Source organism: Schistocerca nitens, chromosome 9, assembly GCF_023898315.1.
Source record: "Schistocerca nitens isolate TAMUIC-IGC-003100 chromosome 9, iqSchNite1.1, whole genome shotgun sequence".
Taxonomy (NCBI): Eukaryota; Metazoa; Arthropoda; class Insecta; order Orthoptera; family Acrididae; genus Schistocerca; species Schistocerca nitens.
Genome location: NC_064622.1, coordinates 232,696,743 through 232,712,998, shown reverse-complemented (window position 1 = coordinate 232,712,998; position 16,256 = coordinate 232,696,743). Strand labels below are relative to the sequence as shown.

General features: G+C 40.4%; 1 protein-coding gene and 1 long non-coding RNA gene across 2 annotated transcripts in view; one reads left to right on the top strand and one right to left on the bottom strand.

The window, feature by feature from the left end:
* The window catches only part of LOC126203501 (uncharacterized), a 119,489-nt gene that overhangs the window by 49,602 nt on the left and 53,631 nt on the right, over nt 1-16,256 (bottom strand). The gene's annotated exons all lie outside the window — the stretch shown is intronic.
* The window catches only part of LOC126203500 (uncharacterized), a 33,359-nt gene that overhangs the window by 16,352 nt on the left and 751 nt on the right, over nt 1-16,256 (top strand). Inside the window, exon 3 of the mRNA XM_049937828.1 lies at nt 11,666-11,730. Coding sequence (XP_049793785.1) covers nt 11,666-11,730 — 65 coding nt within the window. The remainder of the gene's footprint in view (nt 1-11,665; nt 11,731-16,256) is intronic.

Genomic DNA, 16,256 nt, shown 5'->3' with positions numbered 1-16,256 from the left:
TGTCGGTAGTTCCTGTAGTTTCTTTCTTATCGGTTAAGTGGTAAAGAATTTCTCCCTGAATTACCACTGCACGGTGGACTGTTGCGTCTGAAGTTATTCTGTCTCCCGTGATAATAATAGTTCTGGTTGCCAGATTGTCTATTTCTATGATTGTCTCTGTCATATTCATTACTACGGAAATGCGATCTTTCTCTGTAACTATTACTCTGCCAGTGGTTGTCATATGGGTGGTGTCTGTTTTGTTCACGATTTGCGTTGTAAGAATAGCCTTGTCGTATCCAGTTGTTATTTCTTTCATCGCAGAATTGTCACGGATGTGACCTGTAATTGTTGTGTTCATGTTTTCGCGTCGCGCGATTGTCAGTGTCAATTACTAATTTTTGTAAGAGTCCCTGAAAAACATCAATGTCGTCTTTGCAACGTCCTGCCAAAATAATATGTCGTAAATGTTCAGGCAATTTGATTAAGCAAATGCGGATGAGTTCTGAGGGGCTGTAAGGGTTTGACAGGTACCTTACTGTGCAACATGTCTTCAAAATATTTCACAAGACTGGAAAATTCAGATTGTTCGAAATGTTTCATCATTATGATGCTATGTTTTACTCGGTCTTGTGTAGCTTGAGACCAATATGCTGAGAGGAAGGCATGACAAAATTCTCCTTCACTGTGACAATCGTGAATGACTGATCGCATTCTTTCAGCTGGTTCATTCTCTAAGTAGCCACACATAAATTCTGATCTGTGCTCTAATGACCATTTGGGAGGAAAACAATGAGAGAATTGATGGAGCCACGCTTGTGGATGAATGTCGTTGCCAGAATTCTTAAATGTTTTGAATTTACGTGTAGTAATGAACAGCTTATAGTCAAAATCATCGTGTCGGCGAGTAGCATATCGGTCATTGTTACTTCGTGTCGGCGGTTCCATCTCAAAATTCGGTGCACCTTGCCAATTTCTTTCATAGTTTCCGAAATGCCCTGTGTTATTATTTTGTGGTTTTTCCGTATTTTTAAGTCCCTCTTCCCGTGTTGGAGCGCGAGTGTCCTCTGAAATATGTAATTTTTGTATTACGTGTGCCAACTGATCTTGTACTTCCCGGATTTCTCTTTTGTGTTGCGTATTTATTTGATTCTGAATTTGTTTGAATTTCTTAATTTGTTCGTATTCTTCTGGGTCATTAAAGACTACCGGTCTTGCGTCATTCAGATTATGATCTACCTTTGTGGATAAGTTAGTGAACTGATCCGAAAGTTCGACTACTTTCTCTGATAATGAACTAATTTTCTCCATGTGTCTTTCTGAACCTATTTTCAGAGTATCTACTATGTCCTTTAAGTTTTCCTGAGGTTTTGCAAGTAGCGTAACCGAATCGGTAGATGAAACTGAGTCAATTTTAGCCCACAAGATCTCATGATTTTCATGAACAATGGTTTGCAGTTCTTTTATGGCTGTTTCGTGATTCTGTAATACACTCCTGGAAATTGAAATAAGAACACCGTGAATTCATTGTCCCAGGAAGGGGAAACTTTATTGACACATTCCTGGGGTCAGATACATCACATGATCACACTGACAGAACCACAGGCACATAGACACAGGCAACAGAGCATGCACAATGTCGGCACTAGTACAGTGTATATCCACCTTTCGCAGCAATGCAGGCTGCTATTCTCCCATGGAGACGATCGTAGAGATGCTGGATGTAGTCCTGTGGAACGGCTTGCCATGCCATTTCCACCTGGCGCCTCAGTTGGACCAGCGTTCGTGCTGGACGTGCAGACCGCGTGAGACGACGCTTCATCCAGTCCCAAACATGCTCAATGGGGGACAGATCCGGAGATCTTGCTGGCCAGGGTAGTTGACTTACACCTTCTAGAGCACGTTGGGTGGCACGGGATACATGCGGACGTGCATTGTCCCGTTGGAACAGCAAGTTCCCTTGCCGGTCTAGGAATGGTAGAACGATGGGTTCGATGACGGTTTGGGTGTACCGTGCACTATTCAGTGTCTCCTCGACGATCACCAGTGGTGTACGGCCAGTGTAGGAGATCGCTCCCCACACCATGATGCCGGGTGTTGGCCCTGTGTGCCTCGGTCGTATGCAGTCCTGATTGTGGCGCTCACCTGCACGGCGCCAAACACGCATACGACCATCATTGGCACCAAGGCAGAAGCGACTCTCATCGCTGAAGACGACACGTCTCCATTCGTCCCTCCATTCTCGCCTGTCGCGACACCACTGGAGGCGGGCTGCACGATGTTGGGGCGTGAGCGGAAGACGGCGTAACGATGTGCGGGACCGTAGCCCAGCTTCATGGAGACGGTTGCGAATGGTCCTCGCCGATACCCCAGGAGCAACAGTGTCCCTAATTTGCTGGGAAGTGGCGGTGCGGTCCCCTACGGCACTGCGTAGGATCCTACGGTCTTGGCGTGCATCCGTGCGTCGCCGCGGTCCGGTCCCAGGTCGACGGGCACGTGCACCTTCCGCCGACCACTGGCGACAACATCGATGTACTGTGGAGACCTCACGCCCCACGTGTTGAGCAATTCGGCGGTACGTCCACCCGGCGTCCCGCATGCCCACTATACGCCCTCGCTCAAAGTCCGTCAACTGCACATACGGTTCACGTCCACGCTGTCGCGGCATGCTACCAGTGTTAAAGACTGCGATGGAGCTCCGTATGCCACGGCAAACTGGCTGACACTGACGGCGGCGGTGCACAAATGCTGCGCAGCTAGCGCCATTCGACGGCCAACACCGCGGTTCCTGGTGTGTCCGCTGTGCCGTGCGTGTGATCATTGCTTGTACAGCCCTCTCGCAGTGTCCGGAGCAAGTATGGTGGGTCCGACACACCGGTGTCAATGTGTTCTTTTTTCAGTTTCCAGGAGTGTACATTTTCATGCCGCGAAAAAATAAGTTGAAAATGCTCACAAATTTGTGTTTTTACGTCATTACAGACTTTTTGACATTTCGATTCAATGTTATGTAACTCAGTAGTTATATCTTCACGTGTTTGTTCTAGTGTGGTGTCTAACTTTTGAAGCTTTTGCTGTGTTTGTCTCTGATTTTGTTCCATTGTGTTTAACTTTTGAAGCTTTTGCTGTGTTTGTCTCTGATTTTGTTCCATCGTGTCTACCTTTTGAAGCTTTTACTTTGTCTCTGATTTTGTTCCATTGTGTCTAACTGTTGCTGTGTTTGTCTCTGGTGTTGTTCCATTGTGGCTAACTTTTGAAGATTTTGTTCCATTGTGTCTACCTTTTGAAGCTTTTGTCCCATTTGTTGCATTAATTGTAATAACAATGCACTGGTGCCTGAAACATGCTCGTCAGTGCTATTCGGCAATGCATTTGAACCGGCAATATTCGCATTTTGAAAAGCAGAAAATGTGCCTTGACTTATTTGAGAAAACGGCGAGGACGCAAAACCTGAATCTACAGTATTTGCAAGATTGTGTCCTGTCATTTCGGATTCCTGAGGCAAGCTGTTGCCGACCGTTAGATCGATAATGCTTCCCTGTTCACTAATTGTTTCACTGCCTACACCACTATTTGCAGCCCGCTCCATTTCCCTATGCACAATTACCAAATTACTACTTTGAACATTAGTTAATTCATTACACAGTGGTGCTGATAAGCTACGCTCGTCGTCACTATTATTTCTCAGTTTACCTTGTAACCTAGTGTTACGTTGTTCACACGCCATTATTGTCACAATATTTCACACGATAACACAGAAAAGCACAATTTGAAGAGCAAAAGTAAGAGAACATAGCACTGAAAATAATATCTAGTTAATGGCAAGCGCAGCTGCGAAATAGTTGGTGCAAATTTAAATGCATGCCACAACTGTTTTACTGTACAACAATGAAAGACTGCAACTACAAAGGAGATTTTCTTTACAATTACGCGCTAGCAATAAACAAAAGCTACACTAATTACACAAACTACAAGAAAAAATCAGAAGATTCAAGTGAGGTATCCTCGGCTAAGGGTCGACATATGAAATATCCCCTTACTAAAATTAGTTAATTACTGTGCTGGTAAATCCCTTACGTTATTTGATTTTCAAACAGCTGAGCAGAACTGAACGCACTCAGACATTTCGCTCTTTACCTATTGTGTTCAACACTAAACTGACACACAATATTTTTAGAGCAACGCAATCTGACTTTTAATAATCCCTACAAAAGAATGGCCCTGACTAACATTAAACTATACCTTTCACAAATCACTTACCTCGCAAAAATCTTCGTTACTCAAGCTACTGCTAGACAGCGAGCGCCACTACTGCCAGCTAAATAATAGATTCAAACTACTGAAGGCACTAATTACTGATAGGCATAGTTAGCAAATGAAAGAATTTGATAGAGAACAAACAATGTATTTACCTTAATAGTCATAATATATATAGCAGTTCGTGACATCCAGTCTTACAAATTTCAAAACTCCGCCATTTCTCTCCCCACATCCACCACTGCTGGCTGCTCACCTCCAACTGCACAACAGTATGAACTGTTAACAGCCAACTGCCCAACGCTACAATAGCCAACAACAATGCAAGACAGCCACAGACTGCACGCAGCACAGCCAGTGATTTTCATACAGAGCGCTACATGGCGTTACCAATAAAAAAACCTATACAGCCTACTTACAACACAAACTCCGTTGCACGCTAGCCTTTACGTAGACAAATTTATTTTTAAATATGTTAAACACCCTCCCCCCATGAACCACGGACCTTGGTGTTGGTGGGGAGGCTTGCGTGCCTCAACAATACAAATAGCCGTACCGTAGGTGCAACCACAAAGAAGGGGTATCTGTTGAGAGGCCAGACAAACGTGTGATTCCTGAAGAGAGGCAGCAGCCTTTTCAGTAGTTCAGGAGCAACAGTCTGGATGATTGACTGATCTGGCCTTGTAACACTAACCAAAATAGGCTTGCTCTTCTGGTACTGCAAACGGCTGAAAGCAAGGGGAAACTACAGCCGTAATTTTTCCCGAGGGCATACAGCTTTGCTGTATGATTAAATGATGATGGCGTCCTCTTGGGTAAAATATTCCGGATGTAAAATAGTCCCCCATTCGGATCTCCGGGCGGAGACTACTCAGGAGGACGTTGTTATCAGGAGAAAGAAAACCGACGTTCTACGGATCGGAGCGTGGAATGTCAGATCCCTTAACCGGGCAGGTAGGTTAGAAAATTTAAAAAGGAAAATGGATAGGTTAAAGATAGATATAGTGGGAATTACTGAAGTTCGGTGGCAGGAGGAACAAGACTTTTGGTCAGGTGAATACAGGGTTATAAATACAAAATCAAATAGGGGTAATGCAGGAGTAGGTTCAATAATGAATAAAAATATAGGAGTATGGGTAAGCTACTACAAACAGCATAGTGAACACATTATTGTGGCCAAGATAGACATGAAGCCCACGCCTACTACAGTAGTATAAGTTTATATGCCAACTAGCTCTGCAGATGACGAAGAAATTAATGAAATGTATGATGAGATAAAAGAAATTATTCAGGTAGTGAAGGGAGACGACAATTTAATAGTCATGGGTGACTGGAATTCAAGCGTAGGAAAAGGGAGAGAAGGAAACATAGTAGGTGAATATGGATTGGGGCTAAGAAATGAAAGAGGAAGCCGCCTAGTAGGATTTTGTGCAGAGCGTAACTTAATCATAGCTAACACTTGGTTTACGAATCGTTAAAGAAGGTTGTATACATGGAAGAACCCTGGAGATATTAAAAGGTATCATATAGAGTATATAATTGTAAGACAGAGATTTGGGAACCAGGTTTTAAATTGTAAGACATTTACAGGGGCAGATGTGGACTCTGACCACAATCTATTGGTTATGACATGTAGATTAAAACTGAAGACACTGCAAAAAGGTTGGAATTTAAGGAGATGGGACCTGGATAAACTGAAAGAACCAGAGGTTGTACAGAGTTTCAGGGAGAGCATAAGGCAACAATTGACAGGAATGGGGGAAAGAAATACAGTAGAAGAAGAATGGGTAGCTTTGAGGGATGAAATAGTGAAGGCAGCAGTGGATCAAATAGGTAAAAAGACGAGGGCTAGTAGAAACCCTTGGGTAACAGAAGGAATATTAAATTTAATTGATGAAAGGAGAAAATATGAAAATGCAGTAAATGAAGCAGGCAAAAAAGAATACAAACGTCTCAAAAATGAGATCGACAGGAAGTGCAAAATGGCTAAGCAGGGATGGGTAGAGGACAAATGTAAGGCTGTAGAGGCCTATCTCAGTAGGGGTAAGATAGATACTGCGTACAGGAAAATTAAAGAGACCTTTGGAGAAAGGAGAACCACTTGCATGAATATCAAGAGCTTTAATGGAAATCCAGTTCTCAGCAAAGAAGGGAAAGCAGAAAGGTGGAAGGAGTATATAGGGGGTCCATACAAGGGCGATGTACTTGAGGACAATATTATGGAAATGGAAGAGGATGTAGATGAAGATGAAATGGGAGATACGATACTGTGTGAAGAGTTTGACAGAGCACTGAAAGACCTGAGTCGAAACAGGGCCCTGGGAGGAGACAACATTCTATTAGAACTACTGACAGCCTTGGGAGAGCCAGTCCTGACAAAAATCTACCATCTGGTGAGCAAGATGTACGAGACAGGCGAAATACCCTCAGACTTCAAGAAGAATATAATAATTCCAATCCCAAAGAAAGCAGCTGTTGACAGATGTGAAAATTACCGAACTATCAGTTTAGTAAGTCACAGCTGCAAAAAACTAACACGAAATCTTTACAGACGAATGGAAAAACTGATAGAAGCCGACCTCGCGGATGATCAGTTAGGATTGCGTAGAAATGTTGGAACACGTGAGGCAATACTGACCCTACGACTTATCTTAGAAGAAAGATTAAGGAAAGGCAAACCTACGTTTCTAGCATTTGTAGACTTAGAGGAAGCTTTTGACAATGTTGATTGGAATACTCTCTTTCAAATTCTGAAAGTGGCAGGGGTAAAATACAGGAAGCGAAAGGCTATTTACAATTTGTACAGAAAGCAGATGGCAGTTATAAGAGTCGTGGGGTATGAAAGGGAAGCAGTGGTTGGGAATGGAGTGAGACATGGTTGTAGCGTATCCCCGACGTTATTCAATCTGTATAATGGTCAAGCAATAAAGGAAGCAAAAGAAAAGTTCGGAGTAGGTATTAAAATCCATGGAGAAGAAATAAAAACGTTGAGGTTCGCCGAAGACATTATAATTCTGTCAGAGACAGCAAAGGACTTGGAAGAGCAGTTGAACGGAATAGACAGTGTCTTGAAAGGAGGGTATAAGATGAACATCAACAAAAGCAAAACAAGGACAATGGAATGTAGTCGAATTAAGTCGGGTGATGCTGAGGGAATTAGATTAGGAAATAAGACACTTAAAGTAGTAAAGGAGTTTTGCTATTTGGGGAGCAAAATAACTGATGATGGTCGAAGTAGGGAGGATATAAAATGTAGACTGGCAATGGCAAGGATAGTGTTTCTGAGGAAGAGAAATTTGTTAACATCGAGTTTATATTTAAGTGTCAGGAAGTCGTTCCTGAAAGTAATTGAAAGTAATTGTATGGAGTGTAGCCATGTATGGAAGTGAAGCATGGACAATAAATTGTTTGGACAAGAAGAGAATAGAAGCTTTAGAAATGTGGTGCTACAGAAGAATGTTGAAGATTAGGTAGGTAGATCACGTAACTAATGAGGAGGTACTGAATAGGATTGGGGAGAAGAGAAGTTTGTGGCACAACTTGACTACAAGAAGGGATCGGTTGGTAGGACATGTCCTGAGGCATCAAGGGATCACAAATTTAGCATTGGAGGGCAGCGTGGAGGGTAAAAATCATAGAGGGAGACCAAGAGATGAATACACTAAGTAGATTCAGAAGGATGTAGGCTGCAGTAGGTACTGGGAGATGAAGAAGCTTGCACAGGATAGAGTAGCATGGAGAGCTGCATCAAACCAATCTCTGGACTGAACACCACAACAACAACAACAACAACATGTTAAACACAACAGAAAAAACGGAAGTTTCTCACCAACTAAATGAATTATGGCATTATGATATACCAACCCCTCAAACAACATTCAAATATTGAACACCAAGCAATCAACACACAGTTATATCAGAAGAAAAATGAATTTTCATTCAATATTCAACCTGTTTAGAGCCGAGGTTCAAACAAAATAGATTAACTGCTTTCAAATAAAATAACACTAAACTGAAGGTCGGTACACGGAAAAATGGCTCTTAGTTAAATTAAATTTCCAGAAGAATTAGAAGAATTTTTCAAAGAAACCAAATGTGATGTAACTGTTAAATATTGTTAGATATTTATGATACTGGACATGTCAGTAGGTTTCTTGGAGGCAGGGACCTATTCCTGATGATAAAGACACAGGTCAATAATGTAGTTTAACACGTAGTTTACACTGCTACGAAATACTATATTGCAGAAAAATTTACATCTTCAGATGGTTCAGTAGCTTCAGATTTCAATTACTACACGCTCTACGAGTCACTTCTACATTCAAGTGATGCTGTAGTTGTCGAATGTCGTAAACTTCCAGTGCTCGGACTGTGAAACGCTATGTTTCAAAGTCATTACTAGAAAATTATATGAGGCGTAATCTTTACAATTATGACCGCCCCATCATATATCAGTAATTACATTGTTACACATTAACCACCTCTTCTGTTCATTCAGATATTAGTCTCTCCTTTATGCAGTTACACGACATCAAGGAAGAACTTCCATGATATTGGAGGGGACTGTAGAGGGTAAGAATTGTAGCGGAAGACAGATATTGAAATACATCTAACAAACAACAGCAGTTACGAATGTTTCTCTGAGATCGAGAGGTTGGTACAAGAAAGGAATTCGTAGCGGGCCGCAACAGTCCAGTCAGAAGTGGAAAAAAAGATTAAATTTCGCCATTTGTTGTTCATTAATATTGCATGTCTCCACTCTATATCACAGTATACTTGGTAACAAGCGTGTTTCTTCATTGTAGTTATTCCGTGCTTTCTATAAGTACAGCATTTTCTAATTTTCTTCTTGCTGATGTATTTAGCAACTCTTATTTTCCCTGGGTAGTGAACTAATATTCCATGTAGACATTTTAGCTAACTTCCCAAAGATTCTTCGCGCTCACATGCGGTTCCTCTTAGTCGAAATGTCTTGGCTCAAACTCTTCTAGGTGTTAAACTGCACGTGTCGCATTACACGCCCTAAATTAGACACTTGTGACCGTTTGGTTAAATTGTCTGTCTGACGGCAGGTTTGCGAGATTGTATGAACCAAAGAATCTTAATATAAAATATTACAACAGTGCTAATAATATCAGGTGTTAAATTAACAACCCATAAATGATGTAGGCCACACAGTTGCGATTTGGTTAGAATAATATTTATTCAGAAAGCAAACTAATAGCGAAAGTGATAGTACTTAGAGCTACTGTTCTACTGGAGCGGATATCCACTTGACAGAGTTCGATCATTCACAAACTCATCGCGGAACACAAGTCCAATACTCCACTTCGTTATTTACACGAAAAGTTAGAGTTCACACCAGGCGCGCGGCTACTCACCGCACAGAGACTATGTCCCGTGATACCACACAACGCGAAATTTCCTAAGTCGTTTCACTTCCTAACTACATAAACACCGACTGTCCGTCTGCCCGTCTCCGGCCGCGTTTTCCCGCGGGCAGAACGTTGTCGCTCAACTAAATAGTGCATTTCCCTTCCCTGAATCTGTCCATCTGATTGGCTACATTTATTCTACATTATTTTACGTTTTAACATGTTTAAATAATCAAAGCTTGACCACTTTCACGTTCTAAATAAAGTAACAATAATATCCATTACATAATAAACAGTAAATTCTTACACAATTTCCTTCTTAGCTTCGAATGCCACGGCCAGAAACCTTGCACCAATGTACTTTCTGATAAATAAATAAAGAACAAAAGTGACTATTATGCACTAAGCTTTACAACAAATATTCTGTTACCTAATGATTCAACAAGGAGTCATGTTACTATCGTTCAATGTGTTCTGTGTGGAGGAAATGATGTCCTGATGCTTAATTGAAAATACTTATAATTTAAATTTACCATATCTTTTAAGCAAATACAGTTACAGTGTTGATATTTACAAAATTTGTCATTTTAAGGAAGCGCTTCTGTATGAAATGTCGATCGTTAAGATCGATCAAAGCGTTCATATTTGATCATTCAGGTCTTTGTTACAAAACTTGTTAATTTCACTTTAACAGTAAATCCTAAACTATTATAGATATGATAAATATTCAAGTTTTACTGAGATCACCATGAAAATTTATGGATGATGGTAGATTAAAATTACTGTGGCTTCATTCCCTAAATTACTACATAACTGAATAGTTTTCATAAATGTTTCTTTTTATGGCCGATCTTAGGTCCGTCATATTTGACACTGCTACGTCTCCGTGGCCACAAACGGCTTCTACGGGATTTCCCTATTACGTAGGTTCTTGTGTCTCTCACTCACACACCTACAGCGCCTAGGCCTCATTCAGCACAATAGCCACCTGTGAATTTCCCCGTACCGGTCGAATCCGCACTCTTTATGGCACACAGTTGAGGGTTCGTTTCACAATTCCTGAAGACTGACTCTTCGGCCATATATTAAATGAGAGCGCAATGCTCGTTAACTCACATGGCTATACCTATTTGAACTGTGTGGGACTTGACATATCTGTGTATGTAAGGCCAAACGATAATAAATAATGCTAGTGACAGGGATGCCAATCTAAGCTCCCTCGAGTTGCGGAGTGGTACATTATTTCCTCTGCACCAGGTGTTGCGGTTCCACCAGCTATACTCGGCCATCAGAGCCTCGACAGGTAGGGTTCACATCTAGAAGGTGAAGTCACCATTTGAGTTGGAACGGCTTTATATTTGCATCACCAGCACATGAGTACAGAAGTAACCTGCAGGTTTTATCTTCAAGTTTTGCGAAACCTTCCTAGTCAGGCGTTATCATCTCTAATAAACCTTTTAATTTTTCTGATTCTTCTAAATTGTAATAATACTTGTTGTAGTGCTTATCCCCACTGCAAATAAGACAGTAATATTTCGCGAAATGGCCAGGGCTTTCATCGAAAAGACTCTTACCTCAGCTAAGAATGTGTATGTTGATTTCATGTCTCGCTCCATTGATTCCGTCGTGCAAAACAGGAAACAGCTTTTTAAAACGATAGGCAATGACAAACTGTCAAAAATTCAGGAGGAAAAAATTAACCGGCAGAACGTACTTCCATTTTTTTATCTATAAACTCTGAACTCGCTGTAGTGCAATGTATCAAGAAACTGAAGGAGGAACACTGTTTCTGTGTTTCAGTTAATTCTCGTTGTAACTTTGTCGATGCGAAATTCTCAGATATGGAGTTTAATGACTACGATTTTAAAAATATGCCGGAAGCTAGAGATCTTGTCTTATGTATTTAATTATGAGTATCAATCGGGGTTTTGATACCAGAAACGGATTAGATGACGTCATGTTTTATTATGAAGTAGTACATAGGATTGTCTCTAGTATTACAGACTAATTAAGTGGCTTACTGAAGTGATTAACAAAGTTTTTTTTTTATTTTACAGCTTCCCTTTATAGCGAGTTTTTCATCGATCGTTGCAATATCCAGTGCCTAAACCAAAGATCACAGGTACGAATTATAAGTAAAACTCATATTTCTCGACTCACCTAGTGTCTTATTTACTAAGATATTCGCCGTTTATGCTTCTAAACTTATATGAAAGCATAGAAGCAATAATATGTGTGTTGTGGCAATGTATTGAAGGCTTTGTATCTAATTTTTTAAACTCAGTTTGATTTACTGTGTACAACATTTATAAAAGATACCACCGCCTTTCTCAAAATGATGAACGTTGCAAACTTGAACACTTTATATTTCGCCATACCACAAAATAACTTTTTTGCTGGTTACCGGGATTTCCTCTTTCTTTCTTTTTAATTTAGTTCTTTTATGATCGTTCACGTTATGGACATCAGTATTAGTTAATAGCTCACCTGACTCGCCACATATGTATAATATGGTTTAGATCCTATTCACATAAAATTTAGAGCCTCATTGCTAAATTAGCTCGTACTGAATGTGAAGTAGTTGTTTTCACCTAGATACGTGGCTTAAAAGGTGTGATGTTCAACATTTGGGCTCTCAGTGATATCAAAGCTTGTACTGGGTTTGAAGTAGCTGTATGGGATTTGAGCATCTCTGTTCGCAGTGAACGATAAAATATCAATCCCAAACCTCACAGAATTTATATTAATTTAAGCTAGACACTCTGCAGTTAAGAAGAATTAAATTGTAGTACCTCCGAGTGAATTTTGCTTGTCATCCATTACTGAGCAATCTTCGCTGTTACCTTTCATCTATTTTCCTCTGAAATGGGTCTGTTTTAAGGCATCGGAGCGCAGAGCACGATTTCTGCTGTTACTTGTAGACAATTCAGTATTATATTAAATGCTAGGAGAGGAGCATAGGTGGCACTCCTACACTGTACAGTTCACGCAAGTAGAGAAAAATACATGAAAAAGAAAATACTTGATTTTGTTGGAGTTATTATTTGTATTTAGCAACGTACTTTCATTTTGTTATTAACCTATAACTTGTGTCCGTTTAATACGAAATTCCTATCTTCGAAAAAGAAAATTACACGTCCCTCAATGTTTATTCCACTGGAAAGTAAAAACTTTATCCAAATACTATTCAGATCCAAGCAGAGAAAATTTGAGGGAGAACGTGTACGTCGAATTTATGTTGTTCAAAAGTTCATTCTCAATAATTAACATTCTTTTGGTACCTTCAATAAAAATGACCAATCATGAAAAATTATTAAAAACTAATAACACTTAACTGATGTATAACGTATCAAAATTATTTTCGCAGGCGCCAAACGAGCAATGTAGCACCATTAAAATGTTTCCAAATTTAAAGCACCAGTTGACAGGGACTGATTTAGGGCACATGTGGCTATATTTACTGTTCTTTAGCCATTTCAACATCTGTTGGATGATATATGGAATAATTTGCGGGATCTCTAACGTTAGTTAAACCGTAACTGCTGACAGACGTCGGCACGATAATTAAAAATAATTACTTCTATTAAAAAACAACGAACATATAAAGATATTTGACCTACTTTGGAGATCATATGTGTTGCACAGAGGGTTATCTAAAAATCATAACAGTCTAATAATATCAAAAGATAGGTACTGAAGTGTGCAAATTCTTTTCACGATACTGAGATTTATGAGGCTTTGTCGTTTGAGTTAGTACTGTACTCAACCAAGTACAGAGATCATTCTGTGAAGGTCAAGCGGGCAGTTTGTTGACCTTTATTGCGTGGGCTAACTGAAATTTGTTGGAAATACTTAACATAAAAGCATTATAAATTAAAAATTTACTTTAAAGAATCGTTGATATTTTTTCCACCGGATGGAAATGAATAGATTCCCATCAACCGTTGGCATTACGAGAATCCTGTCATTTGTCATGTCCATTGTCATGGTGCAGAAATAACCAACGAGGAATACTGACAACGGGAATTTTTAGGCTTTTAATTAATACCAATGCACCAATTCCTCCTAGCATATGATAGCAGTTGTACCTCACTGGACTCGAGATCCTGGGAAAATACATCCCACCACCGAGGTATACATCTTACCATTTAGTGTACATAATCTGAACGGAGGTCTTTGCCGGCAGGCTCTCCTGGTGAGAGTACACAAATAAGCAAGTTAACGAGAAGTAGAAATGAGGAGGAAAAATGACTGGATGAGTCCATTAGGATTATTCTTGTTGAAGAAACTATAAGGTTATATTAGAAACCAAATAAATGTTCGTTAATCTCACATACCATAATGGTGGCCTCACAGTGATTACATATTCAAATGGAAAATAATTAAATATTAAATAATTATGTAGTTTTGCAGCATGTAGTGCGAGCAGAATATTGTATACAAAAATATGTGTGAGCAAAATGCATTAAGAGCACAGTAATGCAAGAGAAGACAACATAAACATTTCGAATCCGAATACGCAGTTCCCAACTGTAAATCGCAACTTCAACTCAAATCTTGTGGACAGACAGTGTGAAATACATGCAAAAATCTGTAAGACATGAATACAGGTGTTAACTGCAGTTGATAAAATGATTTCACAGCTGCCCTCAAACCCATAAACAAAATGTTCATATGGTTACGCAAAGTAAATCACAGAAAGCCAAATCAAATAACCTACGTCCTGTAATTCCTTAAATCGTGCTCACGAAATTATTCATAGTCCACTAAAATGGTGAAGTATTTAGCTCGCCTGTGAATCCTTGGATGTACAGTCTCACGGCAAAACACCGCAAAGGGCCCGCCAAAAAAAGATAACAATGAAAAGACTCACTCTTTCATTCTCCCTTAGAAGCTCTTTGTCACATCACACTACTTAATCTAAAGTAGTTGCTTAAATAATGGCAACCATTCAAATTAATGCCAGTTATACATAGACATATAACGCTAAGAAACAGATAAAGTTATTGTGTCCATTTTACAAGAAATCGTTAAAATATCAACGTAGTTACTAAGTAATTAACAAAGTCGCGAATGTATGCCAACATCCGGTTTTCCAAGGTAAAAAGGTTTCGGAGCATTATATACACTTACGAAATAAAAAAAAGAATGTGGTTACTCTTCCTCTACCATTATTCGGTAAGGATCTAGGAGCTCATGCTCCCTTCGAGTTACGTTGAAGTGTGAACGGCTAAATTTTAATATCGACTTACACTTTACAGATATGCCTGATTTTAAATGTAGGTTCTTGTGGTGTTTACTGACGATGTATCATGTGATCAGAATGCCCTAGTAGGTTACTTGTCATTAATTTTATAATCTGATTCAATGAATAACAATACTCCATTTTAAACTCCCTGTCAGATTGAAAGTGTGTGGCGGACCTAAACTAAAACTCGGGACTTATGCCTTTTGCTGACTAGTGCTCTGCCGACTGAACTACCCAGGTACGTCTCACGACCCGTCCTCACATCTTCACTTCAGTATCGCAGCGAGCGCTGAGATTAAACTTCCTGGCACATTAAAACTGTTTGTCGGACCGAGACCTAAACTAGGGACCTCTGTCTTTCACGATTAAGTGCTCTACTAACTGAACTATCTAAACACGACTCACGACCCGTCCTCACGGCTTTACTTCCAGAGGTACCTGGTCTCCTACCCTCGGCAATCAGTTTTAATCTGCCAGGAAGTTTCATAACAGCGCACACTGATGAGAGAAATTTGCAATCTGGAGACATCCCCCAGGCTGTGGCTAAGCCATATCTCCGGAATACCCTTTCTTCCATGAGTGCTAGCCCTGCAAGTTTCGCAGGAGAACTTCTGCGAAGTTTGGAAGGTAGGAGACAGGTACTAGCAGAAGTAAATCTGTGAGAACGAGTCGTTAGCCGCACCTGGGTAGGTCAGTAGGTAGAGCACTTCTCTGCAAGTGAAACTTTCCGAGTACGGTATCGGTCTGGCACACAGTTTTATTCTGCCTACAATTCCATACCAGCACACAATCCCCGGCAGAGTAAATATTTCATTTTGAATACTAAATTCTATAATAACCAGTCTAGAGTCTAGCTTGAAGCTTTTTCTGGTGTACATGGTATATCTGTATAATGCGTTTAGGATCTGTAACGCTTCCGTTGAAAATACAGTATAAGTGTTTCGTCTTGCATTTCGTCTGTCTTTGCTGCTATTGTGTCGTCTTTACCCTTTCAGATAGCGAACAAGTTGTGGACTCGGAAAAACCCGTCAGCCAGTTGTTCAGGAACTTTGACGCCTCACGTTCCTTGCCATGCTAGTTGCCACTTCTGCCTGCTGGCCGAGCGTCAAATGCAGACTAGTGACCGTGACATTACAAGCCGGTTCCTCGTAACGTCCCAGTGTCGTGAGGAAATGAGGAGGCCAAATCCTCGAAACTTCTATGTCACTAACGTAAAACAACTCGTACCCATATTCAGAACATCCCTTTACTTGACAAACTGAAACTGTTACCGTAGTCCAGCAGAAATTAAGAAGAATCAATCGCCAGTTGAAACTACCATTCACTTCATCCATGCCCGTGTAGTTGGATGTCGGTAGATCACTGCTAACCAATAGGCAGCTCGCTGTATTTACGGCCCG